The sequence below is a fragment of the Ovis aries genome, chromosome 22, assembly GCF_016772045.2.
Source record: "Ovis aries strain OAR_USU_Benz2616 breed Rambouillet chromosome 22, ARS-UI_Ramb_v3.0, whole genome shotgun sequence".
Taxonomy (NCBI): domain Eukaryota; kingdom Metazoa; phylum Chordata; class Mammalia; order Artiodactyla; family Bovidae; genus Ovis; species Ovis aries.
The window spans coordinates 2,531,324-2,550,976 of record NC_056075.1 but is presented as its reverse complement, the minus strand read 5'-3'; the positions used below and the strand labels follow the sequence as shown (position 1 = coordinate 2,550,976).

Below are 19,653 nucleotides of genomic sequence, written 5' to 3'. Positions count from 1 at the left end.
CAGAATTGGACATGACTGAGTGAATGAGCATATATATATATGTGGCACTAAATACATAGACAACAAAAGCAAAAATCAACAAACAGGACTACATCAAACTTAAAAGCTTCCATATTGGGGGAAAAAAGAAATAACAAAATGAAAAGGCAACCTACAGAATGGGAGAAAATTTCAGCAAACCACATATCTGATAATGAATGAATATCAGAAATAAATTTTAAAAATTCAATTAAACAAAAAAGAAAAACTCAATGTGTTTAAAAATGGGCAGAGAAGTTAAATAGACGTTTCTCCTAATATGGCCAACAGGTACGTGAAAGATGCTCAACATCACCAATAATCAGGAATATGCAAATTAAAATCATAATGAGATATCACCTCACAACTATTAGAATGGCTGTAATCACAAAAGACAAGAGTTGATGAGGATGTGGAGAAAAGAATACTTATACACTGTTGGTGGAATATAAATTGGTTCAGCCAATACATGAAATAACACGGAGGTTCCTCACAAAACTAAAAATAGATCTACCATGTGATTCAGGAATATCAATTCTGGGCATATTCCCCCTGGAAATGAATATTAAATTCATTTATTTAATATTAAAGGATATTTAAGGAATATATGCACTCCCATATCTTTTGCAGAATTATTCATAACAGCCAAAATATGGAAACAATCTTAGTGCCCATCAGTGGATGAATGGATAAAGAAGATGTTACACATACACACACACACACACACACAATTGAGTATTATTCAACACTGAAAAAGAGGGACACCCTGTCATTTGCAACAACATGAATGAACCCTTAGGACATTATATCAAAGCAATATAATTCAGACTGAGAAAACCAATATTACACAATATCACTTACATGTGGAATCTAAAAAGCTGAACTGGTAAAAAGAGAAGAATAGTGTTTTCCAGGTGATGTGGCGGGTAGAGAAGTAGCTTGTACCCGGTTTAAAGGGTAGAGACTTTTAACAAGTAGTAAACAAGGCCTAGAGAGCTAAGGAATATAAGAATATAGACAACAATATTTTATTAATATTACAATCATCACATTTGCTAAGAGACTAGAACTTATTCTAACCACTAAAAATAAATGATTATGTAACGTGATATAAGTACAAATTACTAAAATGACAATCACATTACACTGTATAAACCTATCCAATTAACATGTCTTACATCTTAAATTTATGCAATGTTTTACAGAAATATATTTTAGTAATAGAAACAGAACATTACCTGGCACACAGGTACTCAAAAATGTTTGTTGATTGGACATGGAATAGAAAACATTATGAGTTAGTACAATCTTGAATCTATATATAATCAACCACTTGGGTAAAAATATAAAATAGCACATATTATATGAATATGATTAGGTACATGCATACAAACACATAAACAAAATTTTATAAAAAGAACAGGCAAGACATTTTCAAGAAACTGTGAGTCTTATAAATCAATCCCCATCACCATCTGCCAGGCTGTGCCACCTGCTTGAGCTGGACAATGTGATTGCTAAATTACAAGCTATCATGACATACCAATAACATTGTGTTAATACTTCCCCCCCAAAAATCATCTTAGATATGAAACAAAGTTTTGCCTTCAGGGACATGAAATCCCAGTTTTAGTTTCTCTCCTACAAAAAATATATACCATTTTAGAATTAACTGAGAATGTGCTAGCCCTTCCTTTCCACTGTTGTAAGAATAAAAATTTTTTCAATAACTACTTCTACTTCCCAAGATCACCAGCCCCACCATACACAGAGTTAAATTTAGTTACTGAATTAGTTCCTGAAAATTTCTGATATAAGGGCAAAGATAGGATGGAAAAGTAAGAAATAAAATCTGTAATGATACCAAACTTTTTTTCAACCAAATAAGATTTGTCTTATGCTTTTCTAAAAGATTAACAGTCTGTTTTGAGTGCCAAGAGTGATATAGGCACCTAATGGGAATCTTCTCTTTTCTTTATATTGCAGTAACATCTAAATATTGTTCAACATAATTGTTGAAACATTATTAAGCAGTCATATGGTACTGTTTAAAAACCATATTCATGTTTTCATTGATGCAAAGTAGGTCATTGTTCTTTAATACAAATATTTTATAGTAGGTTTTTTCCACCACTTATCTTCAATTGTTATACCTAAAATCATGGCAAGTAGAATAAGACTCAGGCAAAAGAAGTGACATTTCTTTGCTGAAAATGTTTTCTGATGCTCTGAAATAGTCAACCTTCAGTGACTAATATACCAAAAAGCACTGAGCTCTGGGATAGGTGGTTCGTTAGTTTCTAGTTGGCATGTATTTGTTTGGATTGCTGTCATCATCTAGGAATACCAGTATCACTAAACTACTTTAGGGATTATTTTAGTGGGTATAATATGGAATAACTGATAATTATGATCGCTGTTATTATATTTAAGTAGCAACAGTCCAAAATAGAAATTCCATTCTGCTGCCACTCCAATGTTGCTTTAATCATCTAATTGGTTAAGTGGATTTCAGCTCTTTAGTTGCTGTCACTATATCAAGTCCCAATAATTAGCTATGGTCAAACATGTTTAGGGCCTCCGGACCGTGCGGCAGAAGCACACCAGCTGCGACGGACTGCACAGGAGTGTGGCCGAGAGGAGTTACCCCTCGCCTGAGGTCAGGGGAGGCGGCCTAGAGGAGCTACCCCATGCCCAAGGTCAGGGCTGGCAGCCTAGAGGAGTAACCCCATATCCAAGGAGCGGTGGCTGCACATGGGGAGGAAGGCCAAGAGGAGCAACTCCATGTTCAAGGTCAGGAGGGGCAGCTCTAAGATAAGAGAGCTTCTCTTATAAGGAGATGGCTCTCCTCATCCAAGATAAGGAGCAGAGGCTGCACTTTGCTGGAGCAGCCATGAAGAGATACCCCATGTCAGGTTAAGAGAAACTGAGGTAAGACGGTAGGTGTTGCAAGGCATCAGAGGGCAGACACACAAACTATAATTACAGAAAACTAGTCAATCTAGTCACACGGACTACAGCCTTGGCTAACTCAATGGAACTAGGTCATGCTGTGAGGGGCCACCCAAGGCGGACGGGTCATGGAGAGGTCTGACAGAATGTGGTCCACTGGAGAAGGGAATGGCAAACCACTTCAGTATTCTTGCCTTGAGAACCCCATGATCAGTATGAAAAGGCAAAATGATAGGATACTGAAAGAGGAACTCCTCAGGTTGGTAGGTGCCAATATGCCACTGGAGATCACTGGAGAAATAGCTCTAGAAAGAATGAAGGCAGGGAGCCAAAACAAAAACAATACCCAGTTGTGGAGGTGACATGATAAAAGCAAGGTCCAATGCCGTAAAGAGCAATACTGCATAGGAATCTGGAATGTCAGGTCCATGAATCAAGGCAAACTTGAAGTGGTCAAACAAGAGATGGCAAGAGTGAACGTCAACATTCTAGGAATCAGTGAACTAAAATGAACTGGAATGGGTGAATTTAACTCAGATGACCATTATACGTACTACTGTGGGCAGGAATCCCTTAGAAGAAACAGAGTAGCCATCGTGGTCAACAAAAGTCTGAAATGCAGTACTTGGATGAAATCTCAAAAATGAGAGAATGATCTCTGTTCATTTCCAAGGCAAACCATTCAATAGCACAGTAATCCAAGTCTATGCCCCAACCAGTAACGCTGAAGAAGCTGAAGTTGAATGGTTCTATGAAGACCTACAAGACCTTTTAGAACTAACACCCAAAAAAGATGTCCTTTTCATTATAGGGGACTGGAATGCAAAAGTAGGAGGTCAAGAAACCCCAGAGATAACAGGCAAATTTGGCCTTGGAATGCGGAATGAAGCAGGGCAAAGGCTAATAGAGTTTTGTAAAGAGAACACACTGGTCATAGCAGACACCCTCTTCCAACAACACAAGAGAAGACTCCACATATGGACATCACCAGATGGTCAACACCAAAATCAGATTGATCATATTCTTTGCAGCCAAAGACAGAGAAGCTCTACACAATCAGCAAAAACAAGACCGGGAGCTGACTGTGTCTCAGATCATGAACTCCTTATTGCAAATTCAGACTTAAATTGCAGTAGGGAAAACCACTAGACCATTCAGGTATGACCTAAATCAAATCCCTTATCATTATACAGTGGAAGTGAGAAATAGATTTAAGGGAATAGCTATGATAGATAGTGCCTGATGAACTATGGACTGAGGTTCATGACACTCTACAGGAGACAGGGATCAAGACAATTCCCATGAAAAAGAAATGCAAAAAAGCAAAATGGCTGTCTGGGAGGCCTTACAAATAGCTGTGAAAAGAAGAGAAGCAAAATGCAAAGGAGAAAGGGAAAGATGCAGAGTTCCAAAGAATAGCAAGGAGAGATAAGAAAGCCTTCCTCAGACATCAATGCAAAATATATAAGAAAACAACTTAATGGGGAAGACTAGATATCTCTTCAAGAAACTTAGAGATACCAAGGGAATATTTCATGCAAAGAAGGGCTAAAGGACAGAAATGGTATGGACCTAACAGAAGCAGAAGATATTAACAAGAGGTGGCAAGAATACACAGAAGAACTGTACAAAAAAATATCTTCACGACCAAGATAATCACGATGGTGTGATCACTCACCTAGAGCCACACATTCTGGAATGTGACGTCGAGTGGGCCTTAGAAAGCATCATTACGAACAAAGCTAGTGGAGGTGATGGAATTCCAGTCGAGCTATTTCAAATCCTGAAAGATGATGCTGTCAAAGTGCTTCATTCAATATGTAAGCAAATTTGGAAAACTCAGCAGTGGCCACAGGACTGGAAAAGGTCAGTTTTCATTCCAATCCCAAAGAAAGGCAATGCTAAAGAATGCTCAAACTACTGCACAATTGCAGTCATCTCACACGCTAGTAAAGTAATGCTCAAAATTCTCCAAGCCAGGCCTCAGCAATATGTGAACCATGAACTTCCAGATGTTCAAGCTGATTTTAGAAAAGGCAGAGGAACCAGACATCAAATTTCCAACATTCCCTGGATAATCAAAATAGCATGAGAGTTCCAGAAAAACATCTATTTCTGTTTTATTGACTATGCCAAAGTCTTTGACTATGTGGATCACAATAAACTGGAAAATTCTGAAAGAGATGTGCATACCAGACCACCTGACCTACCTCTTGAGAAAACTTATATGGCAGGTAAGGAAGCAACAGTTAGAACGACATGGAACAACAGACTGGTTCCAAATAGGAAAATGAGAATGTCAAGGCTGTATATTGTCTCCTGCTTATTTAACTTATATGCAGAGTCCATCATGAGAAACGCTGGGCTGGAAGATGCACAAGCTGGAATCAAGATGGCTGGGAGAAATATCAATAACCTCAACCCGGCAGATGACACCACCCTTATGGCGGAACATGAAGAGGAACTGAAGAGCCTGTTCATGAAAGTGAAAGAGGAGAGTGAAAAAGGTGGCTTAAAGCTCAACATTCAGAAAGCTAAGATCCTGGCATTTGGTCCCATCACTTCATGGGAATTAGATGGGGAAAACAGTGGAAATATTGTCAGACTTTATTTTTTGGGGCTCCAAAATCACTGCAGATGGTGATTGCAGCCATGAAATTAAAAGACGCTTACTCCTTGGAAGGAAAGTTGGCCAACCTAGATAGCATATTCAAAAGCAGATTCAAAACATTATTTTGCCAACAAAGGTCCGTCTAGTCAAGGCTATGGTTTTTCCACTGGTCATGTATAGATGTGAGAGTTGGACTGTGAAGAAAGCTGAGCACCGATGAATGGATGCTTTTGAACTGTGGTGTTGGAGAAGAATTTTGAGAGTCCTTTGGACTGCAAGGAGATCCAACCAGTCCATTCTAAAGGAGATCAGTCTTGGGTGTTCTTTGGAAGGACTGATGCTAAAGCTGAACCACCAATATTTTGCTACCTCATGCGAAGTGTTGACTCATTGGAAAATACTGATTCTGTGAGGGACTGCGGGCAGGAGCAGGAGGGAACGACAGAGGATGAGATGGCATCAGCAACTCCATGGACATGAGTTTGGGTGAACTCCGGGAGTTGGTGATGGACAGGGAGGTCTGCTTGCTGCAATTCATGGGGTCGCAAAGAGTAGGACAGGACTGAGTGACTGAACTGAACTGAGGTGGCAGTAGTCATAAAAAACCTGCCTGCCAATGCAGGAGACATAAAAGACATGGGTTCAATCCCTGGGTTGGGAAGATTCCCTGGAGGAGGAAATGGCAACCCATTCCAGTATCCTTGTCTGGAGTATCCCATGGAAAGAGGAGCCTGGTGGGCTACAGGTCTTGTGGTCCCACAGTTGGAGATTACTGAAACAACTTAGCAGACATGTTTACCTCAAAAGAATGAAAGCATTTGTACTGTTTTCTAAGTGTATATTCTGCTTTAAATTCATAAATGTACCCACCAACGGTGTTACTTTCGGAGAGTTCTATTGCAATAGATTAAAATACATGAGAAATTTTTATCTAAGGAAGAAAATTTCAACAGGTTTCTTTGGCTTCCAGGTGAAGGTATTGACTTCCTATAGCCAGCAAGGTAAAGGTAAATGGTTCAGTTAACTCACTACTCCCATTTCTTCCCTTATATTCTATGTTCCAAGCACTGGCTTGGCCATACGTATTCTTGAAATTGACAGTTTCTCACTTTCTGTACTTATGATATTCCTTCTGCTTAGTTAGGGCTTTCCTGGTGGCTCAGGCGATAGAGTCTGCCTGCAGTGCAGGAGACCTGGATTCAATCCTTGGGTAAGAAAGACCCCTGGAGAAGGGAATGGCTTACCCACTCCAGTATTCTTGCCTGGAAAATCCCATGGACAGAGGAGCCTGGCAGGCTACAGTCTACTGTTTCGCAAAGAGTCGGATACGAGTGAGCGACTTCACTTTCTGCTTAGTGTTGTCAAACTATTTCAATTCTTGGTGCTGTCAAAATATTTTAATTTTTAGTCCTTAACAATGACAAACATATTTTTTTCGTCAGAATTATTCTTTTCCTCCCTGTCTTTAAATTTAAACTCAGATTCTTTATCTTTTTTTTTTTTTTTAATTCTCAGAACTTACATTCAGCACCTAGCTGACGTTCAATAAATAACGAAATCTATCTCTGGATAATTTATTTGAAATTGAACTCAAAGGCAGCTTTTCAGGAAATCTTCCCTGAAGATGATTGAATGAACATTTACTAAGTACATTTAAAATGTGAAGGTACTGATATATGTTTTTTTGTGGATACAAAGAATATATGTTCCTGTAGAGAGAAACTACATAGAACAAATGGTTAATGACAGGATCTGAAAACAGAGGTGAAATATCCATCATCCAGTCACTCACTTCCTCCAGCTAATCTACATTAACCCTGCCAGCTTTATATGTGTATGTAAGTACACACACACACCTACACACAACAATGTTATATATCTCATGACTAAAATCCTCAACCAAATTTATCATATCTTTCCTTTCCCCCATCTTTCTTATGTTGAAAATGACACACTGAAACAGTTAGGCATTTCAGTCATCATCAAGAGTAGTGTTCAACAAAGAAACCAGCATATCTTGCCCAAGACTGTATTATCATTGGAGTGACCAAATGAAACAAACACAGATAATGCTGAACTTCAGTAAATAAATTATTGCAAACTCCTTTTTTATTTCCAGAATATCTGGCCAGGTTAATCCAAGCCTTACATATATGGAGACTGTGGACAGGCCCTAAAGAGAAGTATTTTCCCTGAAATGCATAAAGCATAACTTCTTGTCTACTTAGTTTTATAAATAGGATGAAAATTTAATATATCTATTGTTAAAACTGGTATTTTTATTAATAAGATTGCTGTTTATGATTGGTTATTAAGATCAAACCCAAAGTTTTTACAATATAACTTCATAACATGGAGATTCTACAAGATATTTTAAACAAACTTTCATTCTTTCATAAAATAAACCGTTTTGAGTATTCCGACTCTTGTGTTTTTCCTATGACTTTTTACAATACATTCAAAATTTATACATTAGGTCATATATATATACATAGTGCTTCTTTTATGTTTATTTGTGATAATCTTTTATTTCTAAAAGTTCTGTTATCTTCTGAAAGTACATTTCTATATTTTCTTCTTTTTTCTATCTCAGAACACAATTTTAGGTACAACGTAATCAACTCACTTAAATAATTATCATGTAGGTATAATCACTATAAAATGCATGATGAAATGAATTATGCATACCTTGCATAGGTGTGTTTGCTAAAGTTCACTTGACAACTTAAATTTTAGATATTCATTTGAATATGGCATCAGGGAGAGGTCCATGAAGATTAACAAGTTTTTTATAAATGTCAACAGTTACTCAAATTCAATTCAACAACATAAATAGAAGAATTTACACCCCTGTCCCCACAAAGACAATTTAAAAAGGCCTCAAGATATTGATTCCTTGATTGATATAGCTTTCAGACTTAATGCTTAGGTAATTCGGGCTTTCAAAAGCAAAGTGTATCAAAACCCACTAAATTTCTCAGTCTATCCAAAAAGTACCAAAAAGTTCATTTAAATACTGTGCTAGCAATAATAATGAAATTAGTTGACTTAATTTCACATTGTTTATATATCAAAACTTACATGTATTTGGCCTAAAGAGGAGACATAAAAACTGTAATACAAGAAGTTGCATAATTTTATAAGATAGGATGGGGCTTATTAAGGACAGAAAGATTCTAAAATGGGAAGATTCTTTTCACAATAGGGTAGAATAAAGCAAATTTAGTTTTATGAATTTAAAATTATAAAGATAGAATGATAGGGATTAACTTTGTTGAAATTATCCAGATGTTTATAAGAGAAATAAACAAGTCCACTATCATTTGGAAATCTGAACATACCTCTCTCAGAAAATGATATTTGGAAAATAAAAAAGTATATAGATGATACAAACTGAAAAACCAAAGAAGCATAATCTAGTAAACATACAGAAAACATCACACATGACAGTTCTAAAACAGACATTCTTTTAAAAAATCAACATGAAACATTAAAGAAATCACATTCAAGGCTACAACTGCTTCCTTCACTAAATTCCATAGTTTTTATTATAGATTTGACATTTTCTGACCAAATTAGAATAAACCTAGAAAGATTATCCTCTCACATAGACTAAAAAATTTGAAAATTATTTTTCTAAGAAACTCAAGAATCAAAGAAATAATTTTAATAGAAAATTCTATGAATTGAACGATTGTGAAAATACTAATAGGAAGCCAAAAGAAAATGATAACTTTAAATGTTTATTTGAGAAAACAAAATAAAGATCCAAATACACAAGTTTAATACCTGATAAAAAATTGACAAAAAAAAAAAAAATCAAAACATATTCTTGACCTAAAAACAGAAGCCAGAAAATGATCAACATACTACTACAAATCAATGAACCAGAACAAAACATGCAACAGAGAATCACAAAAGCCAGTCTTTCAGCATTCAAATATTTGAAGATGAATGACAATCCGAAAGTATGGTACAAGGAAAAGAAAACAGTAGAACACAAAAAATGTATCAGGAATATAACATTAGGACATCACAGAATAGGTTGCATATTTAGAAAATCAGGGATGTAATCACTTCCTCAAACACAGTAGTGATCCCACTGTTCATACATTCAATGACACATACAGGAATGGAGGATGAAAGCAACAAACAAAAATATAGAAACACAAACATACCAGCACAAATAGAAATACTAACTCACATATCACAGCCCAATATAGAGAGGGTTGGGGGAGGTGTGGTCTTTATACTTTTTCACTATTGCTCTTTATTACTGTTTCAGTTTGCTACCCTGTTGTCACACACGCTGCAATCATCCTATTGACTTGTTCATTCTCATTATGCACCAAGTGGCCAGTGACTGGTCAGTTAAGTCCACTTCTGCAGCTTCAGTTCATAGCAAATCAGGGCCTGGTACAAATCAGAGACTCAGTAAACATTAGGATCAGTAATTAAAGTTAGCTTCCCACATCTAATAACCTGCATAAAGCATTCACCTTCTCCCTGAATTAAGCTCAGCATATTTGTGGCATATCCATTTGGGTAAGCAACCTCTGATGCCCCAGGCCAGGGCCCCTTCCCAATCTATATTCTCTCCATTCACACCTGTCCAAGCATCTATCATGTTGTTGGCCTTTGCGTGTGGCTCTTCCCACCAACATGTGAAGATAAGCTGACAAACAGGCAGCTGAGAGAGCTCCAGGATTTTTTAATAAACAGAATCCAGAGCCTGCCCTGACCAGGTATGTAGTCAAACTACATTCAAAGAATTTAAGTCCATCGTGCAATGAGGGTGAGGTGAGAGGGCTGGAGAAGAGGAAGAAGAGCCAGACTAGTCTAGGGTAGGCTGGGCATGGGGAAAAAGTACTAAACTTCAACCATAAATAAACTCCTTGCTCCTTCCCACATCCCATCCTTTCCATGAATAGTGGAGCTTGGAAACAGAGATAGATAGACCAGAGACCCTCCCTCCTGACATACTGCAGTCCAGGGAAACCACGTCCTGAGTTGGAGTCTGACCTGCTCTAGGATTCTTCTGTATGTTGCTGTCTGCCAGGAAGCCATGGTAAGCCTGCATCTCCAACAGACTGTGGGTTGTCAGCCTTGGGAAAACAAGGTATGGGCAGTGAGTAAGGTCTATCTTTCAGTTTTCCTCTGTTTCCCTGCCCAACGATTCCGTCTCTCACTCACGTTGGAGGACACACCTACCTCTCTTCCCATGGTGTCCTGAGTGTTCTGTTCCTGGGGCTGGGTCACCTGCTGGGGCTTATTCTTAGGAAGATCCAGCTCCTGCGGTATCTCTGCTTCTGCCTCATTGAACAGCTGCTTACCCTGCAGGGTGTATAGCAGCTGGAGGAAAGTCTGGTGCCTAGAAGGAAGATGTGGGTATTAAGAGAGGGAACTTCTGCTGGACAACCCTGGGTCTGCAGCCCACGCTCCCAGCCTCACCTCTGCAGCTTGTCCTGCTCCTGCTCTGCCTGCTGCTTCAGGGTTCCGACTTCCTGATATACTTGCTGAAGTTCCTGTTGAGCTCCTGTCTGACGCTCCCTCACTTCTGACGAAGCCTCCACCAGATTCTGCAAATGCTTCTCCTACCAGGAGTGAGAATGCAGATATGGTTCCTCAGATCCTGAGGTCTTGGAGCCATTTTCTCAACCCTCCAGCTTAGACCTAGCTGGGGTTTCAGATACACAGATGAATAGAGGGACTCCACTCATTTTAGGCAAGACCAGGAGCTTAGAAAAAAAGGATCAAAGTGAGTTGTTCCAAGGTGGGGCATTCTGGAGGGAAGTGGTGCAAAGAATGATAAGACTTATTTAGTTTGCTATGTGCCAGGAACTATTTTAAACACTTGCTGTACCAATTACTCAATCGTCCTAACAACTCTTTAGAATAGAGGCTATTATTTTCTTCATTTCACAGATGAAGATACAGAAGCAGAGAAAGTAAGGTGACAGTTCAAGATCATGCAGTGGTAAGTGATCATGCTAGGATCAAAGTCCATATGGGTCCCATAATATAATGCCACACAGGAGAAAATGGGATGAAAATTTTCTAGGCAGAGGACTTGGCCCATGCACTGGCATGGTGGTGGGAAGAGATATTTTCCTAGGGAAATGGACCTACCTGTTGCAGCTGCCACTGCTTCTGGGCTATTCTGAGTTTTTCCATGGCCATTTGCTTCTGCAGGTAAGCGAAGGAAGGGAATGAGGAGAGGAGGAGTGCATTTTTATTGCTGCATTTCATTTTTTAAATTAATTTTCTCTTACAGCAGGTCCTTGTTGGTTATCTATTTTAAATATAGCAGTGTGTCCATGTCAAATTCCCAATCTATCCCCAGCCCCCTTCCTCTCTGGTAATCATAAGTTCTTTCTCTAAGTCTGTGAGTCTATTTCTGTTTTATAGTAAGTTCATCTGTATCTTTTTTTAGATTCCACATATAAATGTCATCATATATTTGCCTTTGTCTGACTTACTTATGCAAATAGCATTATATTATTTCAATGGCTGAATAATACTGATGAATGGATAAAGAAGATGTGGTACATATATATAATGGAAGATTACCTGAGTCATATGGTTGAAAGTTAAAAGATAACCAGTGGGTCCAACCTAGCATATTCACCCTTTTCTTCCTCCTCTCTGCTTTCCCTTCCCTCCCCTCATCATTGGTTCACCTTGGCCTGGAGCTGTTTAAGGGCCTCCTGGAGCTGTGCCTGCTTTATTTGGGCCTCCTCCACCTTGGGCAGTGCCTGGGTCAGGGAATTTGTGATGACTTCCACATGCTCTTGATAGGTGGCCTTCAGCTCCTTCCATTGCTCTTTGGCTTCAATTGCCTTCTGCCCTGTGGAGAGCCACCAAAAATGAGTATATAAGTGAGGTAGGCCCACTTGCCTGTAGCACTGTGGCTTCAGTCATCACATCAGCCAAACAGCTGACCTGACTGATGTCCCCCTTTCTTCTTCACTCAGGGAAGCCCCTATCCGAACCCTGAGTCCACTCACGGCTTGTGTCTTCAGAAGCCAAGGGGTTCTGGTCCTGGGAAGTTCCTTCCTGAACCAAGAAATTCTGCAGGAAGTCTACTACTTGAAGCTGGCTGCAGAGGAGCTTGTCTTTCTTCCGAGAGTCCTGTTCAGGAGGGTATCAGAAGGGAACATTCTTACCTTCTTGTACTACAGGCCAAAAAGGTTACCTTCCAGTCTGCTCACCATTAATGCTGCCCAGTATCTCAACAAGAGGATCCAGGAGCAGCTCCTGGCTGGTGAAACACTAGCTTCCGTCTTGCACATACCATCACAAACTCAGCCAGGATCTGGGCAGGCAGTTCAGCCTCCTCCTGAAGACCTACAGGCTCCAGGATGTCTGCTACCTTGGACAGGGCCCTGAAGGGGCAAGAAAACAGGAAAAACTGCAGACTCCTGAGGTGCTAGTTCTAGTAAATTTGTGTGTACATTGCACATATGTGATTATGTGTATTAATGCTGAGTCTTGTCCTGACTAGCAGCTACACACAGGCTTGAAGGGCCACCTGAGACCAGGAATGTGTGTGCATGGAAGACACATGGAAGTAATAAGTGAAATAATAAGTGAGGAAAAATAAGCAAAGCAAGGGAGAATAATAAGCGTGGGGAAAGAGCTGTGATTTTAAATAGGGTCTGTTTCACCGACTGGAAACCTTTTGAGGGGACTTCCCTAGTGGATCAGTGATAAAGAATACGCCTCCCAAGGTAGATGTTACAGAGTCATCCCTGGTCCAGTAAAATTCCGCATGCCACGGAGCAACTAAGCCCGGGCGCCATGGAGCAACTAAGCCTGGGCACCACAGCTCCTGAAGCCCTCGCTCTAGAGCCAGTGCTCTGCAAGGAGAAGCCACTGCAATGAGAAGCCCGGCACTGCAGCTAGATAGTAGACCCACTCATTGAAGCTAGAGAAAGTCAGCGCAAAGCAAGAAAGAAGACAACTGGGTTTCCGAAATCAAAGAAATATGCAGGGGATGGGACAGCGCCCCGCTCAGAGACACAGCCTGGGAGCAAGGTCTCAGAATACTGGAGGAGGAGCTAAGGACAGGCAGCTGGATCCCTGGGTCTAGGCTCTCCAGAGTTCTTCCTTGTTGGCGGCTGGAGCTGTCCATTAGGAAGCGGTAACCGGGATAAAATAACTCACAGCAACAGTGTATGCTGGGACAAGGGTGGCAGAAATTAAACAGATTTCCCAGGGTATCTCCTGGGGTGGAAAGTCTCCTGTTAGGATGGTCGACCTGCGAAGAGATGTGGGGGCTTGACAGGGATGTAACCCTCCCCTTTAAGTACACATCTCTGGGGAGCCTGCGTTCGTGGTGGGGAACCAACAGTCTCTCATAATATGCCTTACTCCTGGAGAGAGCCAACCTAAGACAGGGAGTCTGGGGTTACGATCACTTCAAGGCAGAGCCGAACACCAACAGCTATAATGGGTTGGGGGGCATTACTGATTTTACTCGAGGGTGTGCAAGGACCTTCCCAGCTCGCCCCCACCTGCAACCCACCCCCCAAGCCCCCCGCAATCCCCCGGGCGGGAGACACTTACTCTCGGGCTGCAGCCTCCACTTCAGACTCCGCAGCCCCCATCTTGCTTCGGGCTGCACTCCAGCTCTACCCTGGGACTACTTTAGATCCACCGCAGGCTGCGCGCCGGACAGACGATTGGATGTCGGGTCAGTGGGCGGGATTCAAGGACCTTTAAGCGCTTTCATTGGCAGGCCAAGATTGACGCATTGGCGGGCCCCGTTGTTTGGCGCAGGCGCAGTTCTCGCTGAGCGCGGCAGGCGCGCAGTTTTACGCCTGCGCAGTAACCCGTAGGCGGAGGTAAGGTTGGGGAGGTGTGGCTTGAGTTTGTTGCGCGGCGCGCGGCCCAGTTCTCCTCAGACTAAGCGGCAGAGGAAAACATTTCTCTGTATGGCTTTTAGGGGTACCTTTCAACAGTTCCTTTACTGAAAAAGAAAAAAAAAAAATTCTACCTCTGTTGAAGGAGAACGCTGGGTCTGTTTCCAAGACAATTGGCGTCAGTAACGAGTAACAGTGACCCTGAAGACTGAGGAAACAAATCCTATCAATTCAAAAAGCTTACTGTATTTACAAGGTTTTCCAGACTGCAGAGCAGGGAGAGAAAACTTAAGCAGAGCCCAGCGAATTGCCTGCTTTGACAGGAAGGAGCTGCAAGTTTGGGGAAGACCAGGGCAGGTAATGTTCTTTTCGGAGTATAACAGAAAGACGAGAGTTGTTCAGAGAACCTGGAGTTCTGTAGAATTTTCTCCAGGATTCTACTGAATTTTGAGCATCTTTTGGCTGAGGAAACTACCCGGAAGAGGATTTAAGGATTCACTTAGGCACAGAAATAGTAATTCGTTTCACCGATCTCGCTGGAAAATTTCCTAATCCATGGGGAATTGGTTATTAGAGTACACAGACAGGTTTTGCCTTAATAGTAAGTAGAGCATTCGCCCTAGACACCTCACTCTTCTAGGGCATGTGTTCACAGTTGTTTCCCGCTCTTTGGGATCCTATGGACTGTAGCCGGCCAAGCTCCTCTGTACACGGGATTTCTCAGGTAAGAATACGGGAATGGATTGCTGTTTCCTCTAGGGGATCTTACCTACACAGGGATCCAACTGGCCTCTCTTTTGTCTCCTGCATTGGCAAGCTGATTCTTTACTAAGCCACTGGGGAAGCCTTCACTTGTCTAGTGCCACCTAACAAATCTTAAAAGCACGTCCCAAGTGGATCAAATAGTTAACAAAGCATTTAAGTATATAACAGACCAAAGTTCAATAATATTTATAGGAATACAAAAATGACCAGCAGCCAATAAGGTACAGTTGACAATGCCTGGCATCAAAAACTACCAAGCTTGCAAAAAATCAGGAAAAGAAAATCCATATTTAGGAGGAAATCACTGATCGGAATAGAACTAGCTCTTAGAATCAAGGGTATTAAAAATTATGTTCAAAAAGATGGCAGAGGGAAGGATGTGAAAAAAGTGGACTGCTCATGTTGCTAGTAGGAATGTAAAATGATGCCTCTGCTTTTGGATAACAGTTTAGCACTTCCTCAAAATGTTAAACTTACCAACTGCTAGTCAAAAAAGAGCATGTACTTGGGCTTCCCAGGTGGCTCTACAGGTAAAGAACCCGCTTGCCAATGCAGGACACCTAAGAGATGGGCGTTCGATCCCTGGGTCAAGAACATTCTCTGAAGAAGGGAATGGCAACCTACTCCAGTATTCTTGCTTGGAGAATCCCATGAACAGAGGAGCCTGGTGGACCACAGTCCATAGGGTTGCAAAGAGTCAGAAAGGACTGAAGCGACTTATGCATGCATTCACCTGAAACAAGCTAGAAAGTACCTGAAAGCCAAGTGCCAAGTGAAAAAAAGAGAGCACATATTGTATGATTTTGTTTATGTGAAATGTCTAGATTAACCATATATAAAGAAAATAGATTAGTGGTTGGCTAGGGGCTGGCAGGGGAAGAGGGATGAATGTGGGGTTTCTTTTAGGGAGTAAATAAAAATGTTCTAAAGTTAGATTATAGGGAAGTTTGCATAATTTTATATATATAAATTACACTTTAAATGGGTCTCAGAGTTCTTAAAAAGTTAATCAAAAACGTGAAACATATAGTAAGACTTAAATTTGTAGAAGTGAAAACTGCCATGTGACAAATGAAATTAAATGGAATTAATAGATTAGACACTGAGCTGTGGTATAATTTCTAACAACCTTATGCTTTGGTAAGGACACAAGAATCTGAGGTCTTACCCATGACAAAAATGTTTATTGAAGAAAGAACACTTCAAGGGAGAGGTGGAGCAAGCCAAGAGAGGCACTGGTGCAGGAATGATGTGGTACAGTTTTTCAAGACAGAGCTTTTGCATATTCATCTAGGCAGATGACAGTTTTGATTGACAGGTACAAGTTGTGTAACATCAGGCTCTATTGAGCATGTCTTTCCCATAATTAGGTCTGTTATAAGATTATATATGTAATATACATATAATCTATGTATGCGTAGAATATTTATGAACCTCTAACAGGCTTCCACTTGCCTAAGGTCACTTGAGGACACAGCTGTGCATCCAGACCCATGTGCCAGAGCCAGTGTGTGCCTACGGCCAATGCACTAGAGTTGGAAAAGTGTTGTTATTTTGTATTGATAGTGTGTCTGTGAGCTCTTCTGGGCTGCAATGGGGCGTGTCTGGGGTGGGGTTTAGAGACCTACTTGAATCTTTTTTGGCTTGGCCGCCCCAGTTACTCATGCCTAACTACCTACCTAAACTTTGATCACAAATTCCCATGGAAATACTGCCTTTTGAATAAAATCCTTTTCAAATGTATGAAATGACCTCACTTCATATTTATATTTAAATATTTTTGTGTAAACTGAATATGAAATCATTATAAATAGCAAATCAAAATGACATACTGCAAATTGAATTTGAGTGCAAGTTGACTTTGGACTCTACATAGTGCAAATTTGCCAGCTCTGGGGCACTCCCTGGGTTTCCTCTGTTTAGGACTCTATGCTCATACTGCCAAGAGCCCAGATTCAACCTCTGATCTGGAACTAAAATCCTGTAAATAGCATGGTATGGCCCCAAACAAACAAAACCTAAATTTGCAGCTCTGTTTAACCCTCCTCTTGGCTCTGATTTCTAGAAAGTGTTAAACTGCTGGTCATTCAGGGGTATCTGACTCTTCGTGACCCCATGGACTGTATGTAGCTTGCCAGGCTCCTCTGTCCATGGGATTTTCCAGGCCAGAATACTGGAGTGGGTTGCCATTTCCTTCTCCAGGGGATCTTCCCAACCCAGGGATCAAACCCAGCTCTCCTACATTGCAGGCTGGGTCTTTACCATCTGAGCTGCCAGGGAAGTACAGAGATCTGACCTAATTTGCCATTTCCTTCTCCAAATGAAAAGTACTATAGGTCAATAAAAAACATATGATTCTAAGTTTTCTTCTCTTTCTGTGTTGTCTGATACACTAGCCACAGCCATGTGTACCTATTTAAATTTACAGTTCGAAAAGATTAAAGTTTATTTTCTAAGTCACATTAGCCACATTTCAGTTTTCAATAGCAATGTGTGCCTAATGACTGCCATACTGGATAATGGAAATTTTAGAACAATTCCATCAATAGATGAATATATCCTGTAAATTATGTACCAAGATTTTTCATTTACATTAATTTCAATTTTGTAATTTATGTACAAAAAGTTTACGTTTACATTAATTTTACCAAACAGGATAAAAAATTTCCCAAGGCTTAAAAAAGTCACATTTGCAGTAAAGAAGTTGCAAGTGTATAAGCTGTTTATGAATTTAAAGAGTTATTTTCTGATTATCAAACTCTAATGCCCTCCATAAATTATATATAAAAATTTTACGTTGCTCAACCCATCTCCCAAGTTGCAGAAAGTAATAGCACAACCAGCAAGGATGTAAAGCAAATTCCCTTAAGCATATAATGGATAGGGGCATTAAATTTTCATTATTAAGATAGAAACATCAATTTGGTCACTGAACAAGTGGAAAAAACATGTTAAAGCATATGTTCCTAGTAAAAAAAAAATTCCTCATTTGCCTTAAAGTTTTGTTTTTGTGTGTAGTGCGTGTGAAATGGTTCTGAAAATAGCTCTGACATTAAACTCAAATGTGATATATGAGTCTAAATTCATCTTTCTATACATGGAAATTCAGTTGTTACTGCACTACTTGTCAAAAAATTAGTTTTTCCTCATTTAATTGTCTTGGCACTTCTTGGCACAAAAAATCAATTTGATAAAAATGTATTTGTGTTTCATGGACTCTCAATTCTATTCCATTAATCAACATTATTCTTATAGCAGCACTGCATTGTTTTGATTATTGCACCCTTTTATAATACCTTTAGAAGTTGAAAAGTGTACGTCTTCCAAATATTTCTTCTTTTACAAATATGACTTGACTATTCTGTTGGTCTGGTTTTTTTTTTTTGGCCACATTGTGTGCCTTGTGGGATCTTAGTTCTTCTTGACTATTCTAAATCTTTTTCATTTCCATATATATTTTAGGAATAGCTGATCAAAATCTAACAAAAGGCCTGCTGGGATTTCCTAAGATTTACATTGTATTAGGTTGGAAGTTATGGATGGTTGTTTTGATTTCTCTCTTTTTTTTTTTTTCTTAATTTATTTTTCTTTTTACAACTGTGTGTTATTTCAAAGGTTGGCTGCCAATAATTTTCAGAGAATACTTCATATAGTTATTGCATAAGAGCATGAACCAACAACGTCTCTAGTAATTCTCTGGACTGGTGAGACTGAACTTTAAGTAAACACTTTTCTCTCTAGATAATTAAACACAAACACAGAAGTGGACTAGTTAGACTTTTTGAAAGAATTTAACATTCAAATTAAAGTATTTAACACCATAATTTCACCTTGTTTAAAAGAAAACAGGCAAGAAGTTTAAATACTTCATTACCAGGACACAATAATATTTTCTTGACAAAGCTAGATAATTTGCTCCTTCACAATTAGGTAATTTTTCCTTCATAAAAGTGTAAGAAAACTACTCTCTTAATACTGCAGGAGCTAATCATCTTTGTGTTCTAAAAGCAATAGCAATTTCTAAACTGATGTGTAAATTTTGAAATTTAGAAAAGAAAAATGGATTAAGTCCTCCTTAAACCTGGCATCTGTGGGAATTTTGTCATGAATGGGTGACATTCACATTTATTAACCCAAGGCACTAAGCTGGACTTAAAAAAAAACAAAAACAAAAACAAAAACCACCTCATTTAATTGCCACACAGAAACTCTGAACTTTTATTACTCTAGATTAATAGAAAAGAAACTTAATTGAAGTAATTTTACCATGGCCACACAACTGTTGTAGTAAGTTGCAGACCTAAATCTGAAATATATCTGACACTAAAGTTAGCTAGTGAACTAACTGGAGTTAGACCTGAGAGATTTTCAGCAATAAAATTCAGCCTTTGTTGAAGGTTTGTTTTCCTTATGTCATCAGCATCTTATACTCTACTTTTGTGC

The 19,653-nt window shown here is 39.6% G+C and overlaps 2 protein-coding genes across 29 annotated transcripts in view; one reads left to right on the top strand and one right to left on the bottom strand.

Annotated features, from left to right (window-relative positions):
* Positions 1-7,668: 7,668 nt before the first annotated feature.
* On the bottom strand, positions 7,669-14,232 carry ZWINT (ZW10 interacting kinetochore protein). Its single transcript, XM_027960303.2, has 9 exons — positions 14,150-14,232; positions 12,876-12,966; positions 12,589-12,712; positions 12,262-12,428; positions 11,711-11,767; positions 11,033-11,175; positions 10,793-10,952; positions 10,604-10,686; positions 7,669-9,994 (listed from the first exon to the last, which is right to left on the bottom strand). The coding sequence occupies exons 1-8, from the start codon at positions 14,188-14,190 to the stop codon at positions 10,609-10,611; spliced, it is 861 nt and encodes a 286-aa protein (XP_027816104.1). The 5' UTR covers positions 14,191-14,232; the 3' UTR covers positions 7,669-9,994; positions 10,604-10,608.
* Positions 14,233-14,407: 175 nt separating this feature from the next.
* Positions 14,408-19,653, top strand: part of LOC132658402 (uncharacterized) — a 57,565-nt gene continuing 52,319 nt past the window's right edge. For 13 of the 28 annotated variants that reach the window (XR_009598028.1, XR_009598027.1, XR_009598012.1 and 10 more), the window contains exon 1: positions 14,408-15,169. The gene's annotated coding sequence lies outside the window, so the exon portion shown is untranslated. The remainder of the gene's footprint in view (positions 15,170-19,653) is intronic. The other 15 variants (XR_009598025.1, XR_009598015.1, XR_009598029.1 and 12 more) reach the window with 3 other exon arrangements.